Genomic DNA, 18,305 nt, shown 5'->3' on the forward strand with positions numbered 1-18,305 from the left:
TTTGAACAAGGGGTCCAATATGCAAATGTAACATCACCTACAATAAAGTTTTGACTTGAAAACTGTTTGATTTCACTTTGTAATAAGCTGATAATGCTTATAATTTCACAATTGACCATTTTTTTGTTCAAAATAAAAATAAAAAGGTTGAAAACTCTGCTGTGCATAATAATTTGGAACATGCATTTTGAGTGTTTATTATTTTTAAAAATATACTGTTTTCATAGGCAGTTTGTTCAAAAACATTGCAATTATACTAGAATATTAGATGACTGGAAAATAACAATGACTGCAATTCATATAGGTAATTTAGAGAAAATATGAGGAAATATTTTTTGCATAATAATTTGGAACACAGTGTATAGTATTAAAATGTAGAAATACATCATGTGAGGATCTGGGACTATAAACATTATCAAGAACAGTCTTCTTAAAGGAGGTTTACAGATAACTTTTATGGTCGGCTTTAGGAAGGGAATCGAGTCTTAATTATAAGCAAAAAGTCAATTACATTAATTCTGCTTATTATTTAGAAGAAGGAGCTAGATAGACTTCCAAAAATACGTTTTTCCCTTCAGTCATTAGGAGCAAGTATAGGCAATATCCAAGAGGGATCCTACACCTGTATAGACAGGTGTGTGCCTGTACAAATCAAGTCCTATCAGTTTAATTAAGCACAGCTGGACACCAATGAAGGAGTAGAACCATCTCAAGGAGGATCACAAGGAAATGGACAGCATGTGACCTAAACATGAGTGTCGGAGCAAAGGGTCTGAATACTTATGACCATGTGATATTTCGTTTTTTCTTTTTTAATAAATTTGCAAAAATTTCTACATTTCTGTTTTTTTTCAGTCAAGATGGGGTGCAGAGTGTACATTAATGAGAAAAAAAATTTAAAGGGGTCTGAATACTTTCCATATCCTCTGTAAATTGAGGCTCTGATCGGCTCCATTCGAACTAAAGAAGTCTAAACATAAGGTGGACATTCATTTTAAATTACCGTCATCTGATCCTATCAATATCAGTATGATGGGTCTACTATCTAATGGTGCTGTTGGACTTCAACATGCCCTATCGTTTTGATTTCAGGGTAGATAAAAAAACGAGCTCAGAAGTGTTTGGCAGTCGCCTTTCTACTTTCAGAACACATGCAAACTTGTCCAAAACCCACAGTAGAATTATATGGGGGATTTGTAGGAAAGACTTAGCAAAGTAGTATTTAGCCAACAGCTACCTAAAATGTATAGTTGGCTTAACTCATACATGCCCAAACCTTATCAAACCATGACCAATAATTTTGCAGGGTAAAGAAGAAATCATAAAAAGTGACTGTTTTGTTTTTTTCACTCGAGAACTTTTTTCTTCGGAATTTTATTTTTTAGGGTCATTCCATAAGATTGCACAATATTATCATTTCCTCTCTTTCCCTATTCCATAGCACGGTAGTGGCAAGGACAGGGTTACGTCCTCCAAGCCAGTTTTCTGACATCCTTGAAATTTAACCTTAACCTAAATGCTATCTCACATATAGGTTGATATTGGCTGTGACCTTGCTAACAGTATCAATATTTGCTGTGTGCAGTTACTGTACTGAACTGCAATTACATATTATTACCAAGTTCCGGGAATATCTTCTCTTAGTTCAGAGGTTAAGGACTAACTCCCTGTCCCTCTTTCCACAGCAGTTACTCCAGTGCATACGTCTCATTTGCTTGTCTTAGTGCCCCTAATGTCAAGCTAGTGCCATATTGATGTTGATACAACTGGATCTTTGGGTGGAGCAGGAATCATAAGCCCCCTGCCCCACCACCCTCTGTCCTGCTGCAGAGCTACAGCTTACAAGTCATCAGTGTCACGGCGTAGGCGTCCTAACGATGTCCCTGTATTGCGCTGCCTTTGCTGGCCAGATTTATGTGTCGGCGAGAAGATGACTCGGCCCCTTGTATATAAACTTAGCATGAAGAAGGTAATATTATTTTTGGAGGGTGCATAATTACTTATTAAGGGGGTACTAGTCTTTGCTTAACAGGGTATTCAGGGGACATTATTTGATTGAAAGGGGGATGCAGGGAGTACTAATACATGTCTTGACCCATGCACTGGAAAGCCACACTACGCCATTGCTTGTGAGTACAAATTAATTTGGCATTGAAATGCAAATTCTTTCTCTAGACAAGAAACATTGCGGGAGATTCGGAATACCCACATATAAATCAGATAGTTGGCAGAATTGGCTATCTTTTCTCAAATGTGTAAGGAGGCCTTAAGGTTTAAGGATAAAGACCCTGGTGACAAGTGATTAGCTCAAAACTCCCCTCCAAATGTAGGACCTTGGTGGCCAAATATATTGTGGAAGCTAAATCTCCTATTCGACCAGTGTGAACTTGAGTGATCCTAAAGGGCAGTCGGTAAACCAATGGAGGATTTTTCTTCTAACTTGATACCTACTTTGACTTACGTTGTATGAAATAACTTGATATCTACTTGGACTTTCATTGTGGAGAAGTTATCGGTATGAGATGAGGATAAAAAACGCTTTAGCTTTCAATTTGTAATTGGGTTCTTCATGGTCCCCATGGACGAATAATAAACCTGCCCCTAGTGTAGGGTACATTATGTATAATTTAGCAAAGGATAAGGATGGAAAGAATAAGAAGGGACAGGATGAGAGAACTTTGAACGGTCATCATAATCAAGGTGAATACCTAAAGGTTAATACTGATAAAACTAATCCTTTGATACACTGAATAAATATTTGGCATAAAGATACATACCACTCGAAGAAGCGGTCATAAATGATCTCATTATTGTCCATCATCCTAACTAGTGCGCCTGCGTGTCCCAAGAAGAAACTGCAAATAAAATCAATCACAAAATTTAAATTACCTATATGAATACAGGTAAACTGTATTACTATTTCGTTACTAGTAAGAAGGCTAAAATGACCAATAATGATCTCTATCAACACTGTTCATCTAACGATAGATCTGAGATATTGATGAGAGGCAAAAGTCCATAATAACGAAGCAATAGACGAATGCTAATATATCAAGTGCTTTGTAAATAGGTTTCAGTTCTCTAGCAAAAGCTTACATGGTGCACAATGAAGAAGGATCAGTCAGCAACGGTTCTCAATACCAGTATTTTTACGGATTACATTTAGCCGCAGTGTTGTGAGCGAGTTGTCACAAAGTCATATTCAAGTGCATGCAGACAAAATCTGCAGGGTAAATTAACCACTTCTGCAGATTTTAATTTTCCTTTGAAGTTATCATCACAGATTTGCATTGCATAGGGCAAAATATGTGCTTATTTTCAGCAATAAAATCTGTCGGTTTCATTTTTTTGGGGGGAGAGGAATCTAAGTTTGTGTTACGCATTGCATTTTTGCTGCAGATTTTTTTCCACTCGGATTTGCAGGTGGAAACTCCACAGTGTAATTCAGTACCAGGTAAGTAGATGAGAAGATGAGACCTTAATAAAAAAAACCCCATCTATGATCAATTCTTTGCATCAGATGTATCATAGATTATTCCCAAAGGATGAAATCAGCAACAAGATCCACCCCAAACTCCCCAAGAAAGTTGCACAACTTACCTTTCTCTGGGAGGTCCAGGGATGTGGTCATACTTCAAGTGGGTGTAGTATATGTATCCGGAGAACAGAAGGAAAGCTACTATTAGGAGCAGAAGAAGAGCCCCAGTAAGGAGACCCAAAGCTCCCATGTTCTTCTGCTCTGTGGTGCTTCAACTTGTTCTCTGCTGAGCATCAGAAGTGGACAGAGGTTGTCTATTATATATGGCTAGGTTGGAAACCATCAGAAAGAAAACCCCTCCCCCATATGGTTAAGGGGGAGATTATGAGTGAGTGTATGAAAGAGCTTAGTGAGGAAGGGATCTAAGGGGCACTGCTCAAAGCGTCTGACAAAATCAAGTCCAACAGAAACAATAAATCAGTAGAGGAAGTAAGTGGTTAAACTAACTTTATGTGTCTGATATCTGATGAATGTTCAAGGCTGTTCTTCCCAGATAAACAGGAGCTGACAAAGTATCAGTTGCAACCAAGATTCTAGAAGTGTTTACTGGTTTTAGTGAAACCGCTGAATATAAGCTAAGATCAGCAAAAAAAGGAAAAATCTTTCTGGAAGTTCCACAGCTTGTGCAGACCGTGCCGAAGAGCTAAGTGATTGCTTACCTTTTATACTACTTTTGTGCTTATACTTTTTTTTGTATTGTTACTTTTATACACTACTTTATCAATTGGAGCATAGTTTTTCTATTAAGCTTGGAGCTTTTATTCCTACCATCTTCGAATCCACCGAAAAATAACAAAATATCCTGCAATCATTTTACATTAACTGTTAATGTAAAAGCGTCCTCATTTTGCTCCTTAATAAGTCTCCCTGGTGCTTACTGTTGTCATCCTATCAATCATTAACTGCAGCAGTGATTTGCTGTCCATAATGGATTCACCAGGAGCGCACACATGGCGCACGTAGGTGACTCCAATAAGTTTGGACATGCTGCATGCCCAGTTTTCGTGCACTTGAATTTAGATGTGTCCAGAGAATTTCTTACAAGGGGATTGAGGCCATTTTGAACCATAGAGTGTTCAGCTCTTTTGCTCAGGGGGCAAATTATGGTGCATTTCCTATTTAGGATCACAGTGAAGAAAAACAATGTGGGGCTTATGTGGCGCCCCCAGGAGTATGGTCGCCACAGTGGCATTGCCTTCCTCCAGGGAGGGTGATGGCAGGCTTGGAGGCAATGAAGGGTCTCTCTAACAGTTAACCATGTCATGCAACACAGTTCCCACTCCAGGCCAGCAGAGGGAGCTCTGAACCAGAATTGGGGGAGGAGCTGTCTCTGAGGGCCAGGAAGGGAAATCAGGAGTTGGTGTGAGGAGGGCAACTAGTGTCAACGTGTGGAGAGAAGCTGTAGGTTGAGCTGAGGATAGAGAGCTCCCTCCCTGTGATAGCGCATGATCTGGAGCCTGGTCTCCACGGTTGTATGGATACTGAAGATCCTGCAACAGAAACCAGAGGAGTAGGAAGCTGTAAATGCTCTATTCCCAACTAAGACTTGGAGGCACAACAGCAACGGGTGAGCCAAGAGAGATAGAGGGCTACAGCTGTCTGCCATATGAGGTAGTTCTAAGAGAAGATAAGAAGGAGGAACTTCAGTGTTACACTGTACTGCATGTACCTCAAGTAAGCGCTAGGAAGGAGACTACACAACCCTTCTGATAGAGAGATCCCTGAGTTGCTTCCAGGCTAGCCTGCTCCGGTGCCATCTGTAACCCAGACCCTGGACTGCGTTTGCCAAGTAAAGGTAAATAAACTGCACCCTGTTGTGTCCTTGCCTCCTTCCTGCAACATCCTCAGCACTGCTACATCTCCGTGCCAAACACTGCACCCTCTTCCTAAACATTCACCTACTCTGCCCTGGGACCAAAAGCCCTACCTGTGGAGGGCTACAACATCATTGCTGCACTACACCATCTGTCCCAGAGGATCTGCTTGCAACGTCAGCTTAACACCTCCCTTGCCGAACACCACAGGTGGCGTCACGAATCACTTATAAACTTTATTCCCAACTCAACCCCTTTTACATGGGCACCCAGGGCCATGGATCGAGTCACCGCTGCTGTGAAAATCCCCACTGAGAGACTGGCCTGGTACCGAGTTCCCCACAGCCCTGGGAGGGCGACCCATTTTGGCGTCACAAACAGGATTACGGAGCCCGATATCCCCGGGTCCTGTGTGCCAGAGACTGTGCTGTGTGCTATAGACTCTGTGCAAAATTGGCACCATTGCCGCCATTATCCCGCTGATTGGCGCTCGCGGGAAGAAAAGGGGGCAGGCCATCATGGGCGGAGCCAGACGAGAAGCGCTAAAGGAGAAGAGCGCGCTGGAAGTGAAAAGCTGAGGCCTACAGTTCCGGCGTCCCCTGATCCCGCCGAGGAGCAGCATCCGGTAAGCCAGCGCAACCCCGCGGCCTGGCCCACATTAACTAGGGGGGAGAGAAAATGTCTGAGGACAACGCCAATGCAGCAGCGGACGATCCCGCTAATCTTCCAGCGCCGCAAGATGCAGGGCCCAACTCGGCTGTGGTTCCAACAGCGCCGCTGAATCCAGCAGCCAGTGCTGCCTCCAGGGCACCGCAAGAATCAGCGCCCACTGCAGCGGTCCCCATAATGCCGCTGTCTATGCCCTATATACCGGGAGCGGCCTGGCTACCGCAGTACTCGGGTGAGTCACATACTCTGAGTGAATTTAAAGAGAGACTGTGCAGTTTGTTTGAGGTGTATCCTCTATCTGAAAGCCAGAAGGTGAACCTCCTGATTAGGCAGCTAACAGGTGCAGCACAGAGAGAAGTAAAAGCCTGGCAGGACACTGATAAAGAGACTGTTAAAAAGATCCTGGCTAAGCTAAGAAGCATCTTTGACACCAGCACTGCAGCAGAAATCAAGATGAGATTCTTTGTGTGTAAACAGAAAGCGCAGGACAGTATACGTGACTATGCTCTTAACCTGCAGGAGGCGCTGCGAGCCGTCAAGCAGATTGACCCTGACAGTGTGAAAGATGGAGACGGACTGCTAAAGGAGCAATTTATTGAAGGACTCTTATCCAGCACCCACAGAGCACAGCTGCGCATCATAGCCCTACAGAACCCTGATCTGGACTTTTCTGATTTCAAGGACGGCTATCCGGGTGCTGCAGGAACCAACTGTCAGCCGTCCAGCGCCCCCTAGGCGCCCAGCGATCACCTACCACCAGGAAGAAAAATCTTTCCCTTCCATCCCTGTGGAGGCTGATGCACAGACTCTGGATAAAGATCCCACAGAAGAACTGCGTCTTCAGGTCCAGGAGTTGACCAAAGGGATGGCTGCACTTACTAAAACTGTGCAGTCCCTGCAGGTGTCCTCCAAGGAGAAGATCCAGCTTGCTTCCAGTCCAGAGGATGCCCCGTGGCTCCGGAAGAGGAGAACCCCGCCACTCCGAGGGAGGAACAACGATCGCTATGACCAGAACGGACTTCCCATCTGTCGTTACTGCCACAAAGCAGGCCACCTCGCAAGATTCTGTCCTTTAAACGAGTAACCCCTGGGGCAGAGGGTCAACCCCCAGGAGTAGGACCACAAGGCCCAAGGAACTGGCGAGCCAAGTATGTTGGAGGGAGACCAATCCTTCCAGTGGTGATTGACGGCATCCCCATGACCACTATGCCCTATATCCTCTACAAGCGGTATTGGGCTGACACTGAACTCACCCGTGGCCCAAGTGATGAACTAACAGTAGTTGCCAGTAATGGTCAGTCTTTACTACAAGTGGGATGTCAATAAATAACTGTTAAAGTGGGAAAGGTGGAGTTAAAATCTCAAGGTCTGATACTGGTGGATATTGATCGACGAGAATGTAATCCCATGATGACTCTTGGTACAAATGTAATTGAAAATTGTCTTTCCGAGGTTATTGTCTTATTGCAACAGGTGGCTGAGACTGCTGATTCCAGTGAACAACGAGTCCTGTAGAAGGAGATCAAGGCCCTGATGCAAAGACAGCAGGTAGAACTCCCTGGCGGAGAAATTGGCAGCGTCAGAGTGAGTGATGCTTTCCCCATTGCAATACCCCCCAGGTGTGAAATGTTGACTTGGTGTCGGGCAGCCATAGGCCTCAGAGGAAAAGATTACCAGGCAATGGTAGAACCAGTGTACTCTGATAGCAGGCCCACTGTCCTGACAGCCAGAGGGGTAGTTGATGTACGTAAAGGGAGAGTACCTGTACGCCTTTTGAATTGTGGGGAGGAGGAGGCCACACTACCTCGGTATGCCACAGTTGCTAAGCTGCTCACTATCAGTAACAATGCAATGCAGGCAGCAGAGCCCTTGGTCTCATCCGACCAGGTGGAGGACAATGACTCTGTCAAGCAGCTGGAGGAGTGGTGCCAGCAATTGCAGGTGGGGACTGACTACACCTTCATACCAAAAAAATGGGGTTTACAGGGTGACCCAGGAATATGAGCGGGTATTCAGTAAACACCACCTAGATTTTGGGAAGGCAAAAGGGGTTCAACACCATATCCCCACTGGAGATCATCCACCGATAAAAGAAAGGTACCGGCCTATACCCCCAACACTATACCAATGTGCCAAAGGTACAGTGGGGAAAAAAAGTATTTAGTCAGTCAGCAATAGTGCAAGTTCCACCACTTAAAAAGATGAGAGGCGTCTGTAATTTACATCATAGGTAGACCTCAACTATGGGAGACAAACTGAGAAAAAAAAATCCAGAAAATCACATTGTCTTTTTTTTTTCATTTTATTTGCATATTATGGTGGAAAATAAGTATTTGGTCAGAAACAAGCAATCAAGATTTCTGGCTCTCACAGACCTGTAACTTCTTCTTTAAGAGTCTCCTCTTTCCTCCACTCATTACCTGTAGTAATGGCACCTGTTTAAACTTGTTATCAGTATAAAAAGACACCTGTGCACACCCTCAAACAGTCTGACTCCAAACTCCACTATGGTGAAGACCAAAGAGCTGTCAAAGGACACCAGAAACAAAATTGTAGCCCTGCACCAGGCTGGGAAGACTGAATCTGCAATAGCCAACCAGCTTGGAGTGAAGAAATCAACTGTGGGAGCAATAATTAGAAAATGGAAGACATACAAGACCACTGATAATCTCCCTCGATCTGGTGCTCCACGCAAAATCCCACCCCGTGGGGTCAGAATGATCACAAGAATGGTGAGCAAAAATCCCAGAACCACGCGGGGGGACCTAGTGAATGAACTGCAGAGAGCTGGGACCAATGTAACAAGGCCTACCATAAGTAACACACTACGCCACCATGGACTCAGATCCTGCAGTGCCAGACGTGTCCCACTGCTTAAGCCTGTACATGTCCGGGCCCGTCTGAAGTTTGCTAGAGAGCATTTGGATGATCCAGAGGAGTTTTGGGAGAATGTCCTATGGTCTGATGAAACCAAACTGGAACTGTTTGGTAGAAACACAACTTGTCGTGTTTGGAGGAAAAAGAATACTGAGTTGCATCCATCAAACACCATACCTACTGTAAAGCATGGTGGTGGAAACATCATGCTTTGGGGCTGTTTCTCTGCAAAGGGGCCAGGACGACTGATCCGGGTACATGAAAGAATGAATGGGGCCATGTATCGTGAGATTTTGAGTGCAAACCTCCTTCCATCAGCAAGGGCATTGAATATGAAACGTGGCTGGGTCTTTCAACATGACAATGATCCAAAGCACACCGCCAGGGCAACGAAGGAGTGGCTTCGTAAGAAGCATTTCAAGGTCCTGGAGTGGCCTAGCCAGTCTCCAGATCTCAACCCTATAGAAAACCTTTGGAGGGAGTTGAAAGTCCGTGTTGCCAAGCGAAAAGCCAAAAACATCACTGCTCTAGAGGAGATCTGCATGGAGGAATGGGCCAACATACCAACAACAGTGTGTGGCAACCTTGTGAAGACTTACAGAAAACGTTTGACCTCTGTCATTGCCAACAAAGGATATATCACAAAGTATTGAGATGAAATTTTGTTTCTGACCAAATACTTATTTTCCACCATAATATGCAAATAAAATGAAAAAAAAAACAGACAATGTGATTTTCTGGATTTTTTTTCTCAGTTTGTCTCCCATAGTTGAGGTCTACCTATGATGTAAATTACAGACGCCTCTCATCTTTTTAAGTGGTGGAACTTGCACTATTGCTGACTGACTAAATACTTTTTTTCCCCACTGTATGTTGAGAGAGATGAAGGAAGCTGGGGTTATCAGAGACAGTTGTAGCCCCTGGGCAGCTCCAATAGTTTTTGTAAATAAAAAGGATGGTACCATGAGAATGTGTGTTGATTACAGAAAAATTAACAGCATTACACATAAGGATGCCTACCCATTACCCAGAATTGAGGAGTCATTAGCTGCACTAAAAACTGCTAACTATTTTTCCACCTTAGATCTCACTAGTGGGTATTGGCAGGTTCCCGTGGCAGAGGCAGACAAGGAGAAAACAGCATTTACCACCACAATGGGTCTCTGTGAGTTCAGCTATATGCCATTTTGGCTCTGTACCGCCCCAGGAACATTTCAACGGCTGATGGAGTGCTGTCTGGGACACAAGAACTTCGAGACAGTCCTGTTGTACCTTGATGATGTCATTGTTTTCTCCAAGACTTATGAAGACCATCTGAAGCACCTGACTGAGGTGTTTGAAGCCTTGTCCAACTTTGGCCTGAAGGTGAAGCCTTTCAAATGCCACCTCCTGAAGCCCAAGGTACAGTACCTCGGTCATGTAGTGAGTGCAGAAGGTGTGGCACCAGGTCCTGACAAAGTCACAGTCATCCGGGATTGGCCGAAGCCCAGCAACCTCCATGAAGTATGCCAATTTCTTGGGTTGGTAGGCTACTACCGAAAGTTCATCAAGGGCTTCACTGAAATAGCCACTCCTATGCAAAATCTTCTGGTGGGGCAGTCCAAGAAGGCCAAACAGAAAAGTTCCACCTTTGAAGATCCTTCACCAGACTGAAGATGGCACTCATAGGAGATGAAGTTCTGGCCTACCCAGATTATGACAAACCCTTCGTGTTGTATACTGATGCCAGCAATGTGGGACTTGGAGCAGTACTGTCACAGGTACAGAATGGCAAAGAAAGAGTGATCTCCTACACCAGCAGGAAGCTTCATCCCACTGAAAGGAACCCAGACAACTACAGTTCCTTCAAGCTGTAGTTCCTGTCCATAGTCTGGGCTGTGACTGAAAGATTCAAGCATTACCTAGCTTCAGCCAAGTTTACCATGGATAACAACCCGTTGGAAACTGCAAAACTAGGTGCACTGGAACAGCGATGGATGGCTCGGCTGTCTAACTATGAGTTTACCATCAAGTACCAAGCAGGGCATAAGAATGCCAATGCTGATGCACTGTCCAGAATGCCTAATCTGCCAGATGCAGGAGAAGACCCTGAGGCTCTTAAAGAAATAGAGTTACCGCCCTTCCACCGGCCAATTGTGGCCCAATGTGCTCAAGGAGTGAACTGTAAAGCGCTGCGGAATATGTTGGCGCTATATAAATAAAGATTATTATTATTATTATTATTAAGGAGTGAGAAACAGGCAGTCTGGCTTGAAAGAGGTCACCCTAAATCCATTGCCCCATCACGATTGGGCAGAAACGCAGGATAGTGACCCCGCAGTCCGCATGGTGAAGGAGCTACTGTCACAAGCTGACGCACGCCCAGAGCCAGATGCTCCTGAAGAAACCCAGCAGTTGTGGAAGGAAAGAGGCCGGCTGTTCATTTAAGAAGGAAAGCTGTGTCGGAGGAGTATCAATGCCCGCACTCATAAGCTGGTCTGGCAGGTGGTAGAGGCATCGATGGTCTTGGAAGCATACCACAATGGAGCTGGACACTTCGGATGGAAGAAGTTGGAAGCCTTGCTCCGGGAGAGATTCTACTGGGCTGGTATGAGGAAAGCCATTGAAAAGTGGTGCCGAGAGTGTGGACAGTGTATCCTGCGCAGAAAGGATCGAAACAGCCAGAGAGCTCCTCTACAGCCAATAATAACCAAACAGCCACTCGAGTTGGTCGCCCTGGACCATGTGATGCTGGTCCCAAGCCGTTCAGGCTACATCTATGCTCTTACCATCGTGGACCACTACTCAAGATTCCTGGTAGTTGTGCCTGTCAAAGATCAAACAGCCAGGACAGCAGCCAGAGCCTTTCAACAGCACTTCTATAGACCACATGGATATCCTGAGCGAGTGCTTACAGATCAAGGTCCAGCCTTTGAGGCGGAAGTGTTCCAGGAATTCTGTAACTTGTACGGTTGTAAGAAGATCAGGACAACACCGTACCATCCACAGACCAATGGCATGTGTGAAAAGATGAACCAGGTGGTGATCGACCTACTGAAGACCTTGCCTTTGGAGGAGAGGAATCTGTGGCCAGAAAAGTTGCCAGATCTTGTAGACCTCTACAACCACATTCCTGTGAATTCCACCAACTGCACTCCAGCCTACCTAGTGAGAGCGAGGCCTGGTAAACTGCCTATTGATTTGGATATGGGTGTCCTGACACCTGATGTGACATCACCAGATGCAGACTGGGATACAGAAAGGCAGCAACGGTACAGAAGAGTACAAGAGTGTGTGGAGAAGAGTTTAGCTCAGGCAAGACAAAAACAAGAAAGGCACTACAACCAACATGCACCTGCAGTTCCCTTGTCACCAGGAGAACAAGTCCTCAAGAGGAAAAGAAGACTGCATAAATTAGATGACCAATGGGAAGCTGAACCCTACACCATTCTACCCTCAAATTTTGACAATACCAAGGTGTGCCTTATTAGTAAAGATGGAGGAGAAACCTCAGCAGCAGTATCAAGGGATCATTTGAAATTACGCCCTGACCAGTTAAGAGAAAGAATGGAAGACCAAAATAACATCCAACCCATAGAAGAAGAAAAGGTCAGCACTATACTTGGAAAATTCCCTGCCAATTGGACTAAAGTAAATGATGCCATAGTGGTGCCAGTGTTGACATTTCCCCAACTGGTAGTACAAGAAGAAGTGACTCATGAGAACTCTGAAAATCAGGAAGTTCAGGTAGCAGATGCCATACCAGCAGTGGAGTCAGAGAACCCTCGCCCTGCCAGTGGTGAATCTGCCATACCCATGGTGAGACTAAGAGTCGGTAGGAGAATACTACCTAGTTTACCTACACCAGAGTTACGCAGGACTACCCGTACTACACAAGGTATACCGTCCATCAGATATCGTGTATAGCTAAGTTTATGTGAATGTTGAAATTGTGTATATATGTCAAATCTAAAAGTGAATAATTTGCGCTAGCAGGATACCATTCAGAGGTTTCAAAGAAATATCTACAGTAAAGCTGGTTCACAAAGTATATGTGCCGATACCTTTGTTCAGATGAATGAGGAACTGGTCGAAGGATGCTTCCTCAAGCAGGGTCCCGGTGCCAAGATGACGCTGAAAGCAGTAGTAATGCTGATGAAAATGAGCTTGAAAGCGTTAGAGTTCCGTTGGTGAGTGCAGGTATTGGACGCTGCTCCGGCCGGTAGCAAGCGTCCTTCTAATGGCGTGACCGCCGCCGACACCCGGCGAGTATAACGGCACGAGTAAAATCAAAAAGCCGGCAAGGTAGCAAAAACATGCAGGACCTTGCGTGACGTCACGGTCACGTGGAACACCACGTGACTGGCTAGTGAGCACGAAAACGACCAAAAAGCTGTCTTACGCGTTTCGGAATCACCGGATTCCTTCTTCAGAGATGGTCCATGGTGCTCAATTACGTTCATATATACCCGCGGTCTCCAAACTCCATGTTTATTGATTAAAGGCAAACAATTCAATCTCGCTGTTTAGCCCATTAGGAACAAGTGTATTCATTTCAAAAATCAGTCTACTTTCTTCTCTGGACATTTGTTGAATAAAGTTCCCCTTCCGCCAGCTTTTTTTAACCACTTTAATACCCGTAACTTTAACATTTTTAATAGAGCCTCCATGCTGATTAGCAAAATGGTGTGATAAAGGGTGACCCATAAATCTTTTTCTAATATTGCGCAAGTGCTCTGCTAACCGGACATGCAATGGGCGTTTTGTGCGTCCTATGTATAATTTCCCACAGGGGCATGTAATACCATATATAACCCCTGTGGTGTCGCAGGTAATAAAATCTTTAATTTTTACCTCCGCAAATTTGTTAGTAATCCCTCCCTGTTTTTTAGAGGTCAGTTTTTTACAGGGGCCACACTTTCCACACGGAAAAAAACCCCCTGGTAATTTGTCCGGATTTGAATTGATACTACTTAGTGGTTTAGAAATAGAGGGGGCTATAAGATTTCCCAAATTTTGTGCCTTCTTAAAAATAAACCTCGGGTATGTCGGTAAAGATTCCCCTATAACCTTATCATTTCTCAGGATATTCCAATGTCTCCTGACAATTTTTTTAAAAATAATACTATTAGAGTTATATTGTGAAATTATGGGGATGTCTTCCATAAGAGCATTGGCATTTTTTCTCATACGTTGTTCCAATAATTGATCCCTTGGAATTTTTTCCACTAGTTTTTTTGTTTTCACTAAAGATGTTGGATCATAGCCCTTACTGGAAAACTTTTTCATCATTGCTTCTGCCTCTCTATCAAAATCCTCCCTTTTCGAACAGTTGCGATGAGCTCTAATTAATTGGCTTTTTGGAACATTCAATAGCCAGCTAGGTAAATGGCAACTGTCGAGTGAAATAAAATTATTAGAGTCTGTAGGCTTATGGTATAGTCGTGAGCCAATGGCATTGTTTTCTACAAAAATTTCTAAATCTAAAAAGTTAACTTCTTTGGAACTCGTGGTCATAGAAAATTTTAAAAAGTAGGAATTTTTATTTAGTGAATTAAAAAATTGTTCCAATAACAAAGGACCACCAGACCATATAAAAACAATATCATCTATAAATCGATGCCATAGCACGAGGTTCGCTAGTAATCTGCCGTCGGGATATATGGTTTCCTGTTCCCATTTTCCAACGTACAGATTTGCATAACTAGGTGCGAACCTCGTGCCCATAGCTGTACCCCACTGCTGGGAGTAGTAGTCCATCCCATATCGAAAAAAATTGTGAGTTAAAATAAAATTTATACACTCAAGAAGATATTCAATTTGGTCAAGCGGCAGTGAACCATCCTTCCTCAGGAAATGTTCCACTGCTTCGCATCCCTTTTTATGCTGAATAACTGTATACAAGGAAGTAATGTCCAGTGTGCCCAAGATATAATGATCACACCATTGTATCTTCTTTAAAATACCTAAAATATGGGTGCTGTCCCTGAGATACGCCGGGAGATCCGGTATCAATCTTTGTAAATGACAATCAACAAATTTGGATAGATTTGATGTTAAACCCCCAATAGCAGAGATAATCGGTCTCCCGGGTGGTTGGCTCATGTTTTTATGCACCTTAGGTAAATAATAAAAGTACGGCACTCTAGGGTGAGGTGTATTAATAAAATCAATTTCTTTTTTATTTAAAATACCCTTTTCAAAGCCCTTGTTTAGCAATTCCCGCATCTCTACCAAATAATCATTAGAAGGATCATGAGTTAGTAATTTATAAGTTTGTCTGTCGTCCAAAATCCGCAGTGCTTCTTTCTCATAATCCAACGTGTTTAGTATTACTATACCGCCCCCTTTATCTGCTGGTCTGATAGTAATCTCCCTATTCTCCTTAAGTTGCTTAATGGCTATTCTTTCATTATGTGATAAATTGTGTTTAAATTTGTTACATCGCTTGTCAGAAATTTTTCTAATTTCGAGTATAACATTATTCTGAAAAGCTTCAAATGCCTCCGAATACTCCTGTATAGGATTAAAGTTAGATTTTTTCTTTAGACCAGTGTGTATATATAGATCAGGAGTATTCATGGGGTCATCAGTATTGCTACTAATTTTCTTTTTCATATAGTGTTTCTTCAGGGCTAGTTTCCTCATGAACAATTTTACACCCACAAAAGCCTGAAATTTATCAAATTTAACACTGGGAGCGTACTTAAGACCTTTATTTAATAAACGGGTTTCATTGTCTTGTAGGGGATATTGACTTAGATTGAATATTTTTTGTGGTTCAGGGGCTGATATTTGATCTATCTTTGATGGGGATTGTTGTATGTTCTTTTTTTTGGTAGATTCCCCGCCCCTACACCCCCTTTTTCGTTTCTTTTTTGGCCTAACTGAAAAAAAGAAAGATGACTCTGCTTTGTTTTAGGTTGTAATTTTCTCTGTTGTGGTTCCCTCGGACCAACCTTCTCTTTTCTACTATCTACTGTAGGCTTGTCTTTATATTTATCGCTCCCAATAGAAGGAATATTTTCTATGTTTTCTATAACCGTAAATCGGTTATGAGTACTAATGGAGGGTAATGGTGTGGAAATGGCTGGTAGTTCTGCACCCTGTACCTCAGTAATGACCCCACTATTAGCTCTTTCCATGTGTGTAAGATTTTCCATATCAGAGGTCAGATGAATAGAAAATCTTTCACTTGATGTAGGGAGAGAAGTCTCCTCTCCATGTATCTCATCTAGAGTCAACAATGGACCTGAAGATTTAGGAGAGTGTTGTTCTTCATATTGATGTGCAACTTCGCCTCTGGTTATTTGGCTATCCCCATGGTTAGATGTTATAGATATTAAATTTTTATTAGTAGTAAAAACCGAGTCCCTCCCAAACTTTCTACGTTTTTTCTCTACTATTTCCTTTTCTTTATTACGTATCCTCTTTTTAATGTTACCAGAAAGGTATATAATTTCAGGGTGGAGCTCGTAAGGTTTGATCTCTTCAAATAAATTCATAATTTCTCTGCGTATCCTCAATAGTTCACTCCTCCTCTTCTCAATAATGAAGGATACAGTTCTTTTAGAAAATTCCTTAAACATGACATCCCATTCAGCTAATGTTTCTGGGTCCCCAATATCACCCATCAGGGGTTTGTACACCATTAACCCCTTTGGTATACAATCAGAGGCTAAATATCTTTCCAGTGTGGATATCTCCCACAAGTCTCTCATTTCTTTCAATAAGTATTGCTCCAACGTTTTGAGTGATTTAATCGTCTGAGATATTTCCACCTTATTGGGGTTAGCCACAGATGCATGCTGTTCGAAATTGAAAAATCTCTGGATATTATATATCCTTTCTTTCCTATCAGACCATAAAGTGGCCATAGTATGCAGACAACCTACAAATTTAATATAAACAAATAGCTTAATTAATTTAGAATAAGGATGAACAACGCTGCCTCTGTGAGCGGTGGTGAAACCTTTTTTAAAACCATAAAAACATAAGCACAAAGGCGCAAGTTCCTATATGATACCGCCTGCAGCTGCAAATAAGGACAACAACCACCCAATTTGTCCAACAATAAAAGTCAAATCTAAAAGTGAATAATTTGCGCTAGCAGGATACCATTCAGAGGTTTCAAAGAAATATCTACAGTAAAGCTGGTTCACAAAGTATATGTGCCGATACCTTTGTTCAGATGAATGAGGAACTGGTCGAAGGATGCTTCCTCAAGCAGGGTCCCGGTGCCAAGATGACGCTGAAAGCAGTAGTAATGCTGATGAAAATGAGCTTGAAAGCGTTAGAGTTCCGTTGGTGAGTGCAGGTATTGGACGCTGCTCCGGCCGGTAGCAAGCGTCCTTCTAATGGCGTGACCGCCGCCGACACCCGGCGAGTATAACGGCACGAGTAAAATCAAAAAGCCGGCAAGGTAGCAAAAACATGCAGGACCTTGCGTGACGTCACGGTCACGTGGAACACCACGTGACTGGCTAGTGAGCACGAAAACGACCAAAAAGCTGTCTTACGCGTTTCGGAATCACCGGATTCCTTCTTCAGAGATGGTCCATGGTGCTCAATTACGTTCATATATACCCGCGGTCTCCAAACTCCATGTTTATTGATTAAAGGCAAACAATTCAATCTCGCTGTTTAGCCCATTAGGAACAAGTGTATTCATTTCAAAAATCAGTCTACTTTCTTCTCTGGACATTTGTTGAATAAAGTTCCCCTTCCGCCAGCTTTTTTTAACCACTTTAATACCCGTAACTTTAACATTTTTAATAGAGCCTCCATGCTGATTAGCAAAATGGTGTGATAAAGGGTGACCCATAAATCTTTTTCTAATATTGCGCAAGTGCTCTGCTAACCGGACATGCAATGGGCGTTTTGTGCGTCCTATGTATAATTTCCCACAGGGGCATGTAATACCATATATAACCCCTGTGGTGTCGCAGGTAATAAAATCTTTAATTTTTACCTCCGCAAATTTGTTAGTAATCCCTCCCTGTTTTTTAGAGGTCAGTTTTTTACAGGGGCCACACTTTCCACACGGAAAAAAACCCCCTGGTAATTTGTCCGGATTTGAATTGATACTACTTAGTGGTTTAGAAATAGAGGGGGCTATAAGATTTCCCAAATTTTGTGCCTTCTTAAAAATAAACCTCGGGTATGTCGGTAAAGATTCCCCTATAACCTTATCATTTCTCAGGATATTCCAATGTCTCCTGACAATTTTTTTAAAAATAATACTATTAGAGTTATATTGTGAAATTATGGGGATGTCTTCCATAAGAGCATTGGCATTTTTTCTCATACGTTGTTCCAATAATTGATCCCTTGGAATTTTTTCCACTAGTTTTTTTGTTTTCACTAAAGATGTTGGATCATAGCCCTTACTGGAAAACTTTTTCATCATTGCTTCTGCCTCTCTATCA

General features: G+C 43.0%; 1 protein-coding gene across 1 annotated transcript in view; it reads right to left on the bottom strand.

Annotated features, from left to right (window-relative positions):
• LOC141091923 (cholesterol 24-hydroxylase-like) overlaps positions 1-3,957 on the bottom strand; it is a 71,299-nt gene extending 67,342 nt beyond the window's left edge. The window contains exons 1-2 of the mRNA XM_073577709.1: positions 3,601-3,957; positions 2,778-2,855 (exon numbers count right to left, since the gene is read on the bottom strand). Of these exons, the coding sequence (XP_073433810.1) occupies positions 2,778-2,855; positions 3,601-3,728 (206 nt within the window). The 5' untranslated portion in view covers positions 3,729-3,957. The remainder of the gene's footprint in view (positions 1-2,777; positions 2,856-3,600) is intronic.
• Between the last annotated feature and the right edge of the window lie 14,348 nt (positions 3,958-18,305).

Source organism: Dendrobates tinctorius, unplaced genomic scaffold (genome assembly GCF_039654945.1).
Source record: "Dendrobates tinctorius isolate UK_male_01 unplaced genomic scaffold, ASM3965494v1 ptg000057l, whole genome shotgun sequence".
Classification (NCBI taxonomy): Eukaryota; Metazoa; Chordata; class Amphibia; order Anura; family Dendrobatidae; genus Dendrobates; species Dendrobates tinctorius.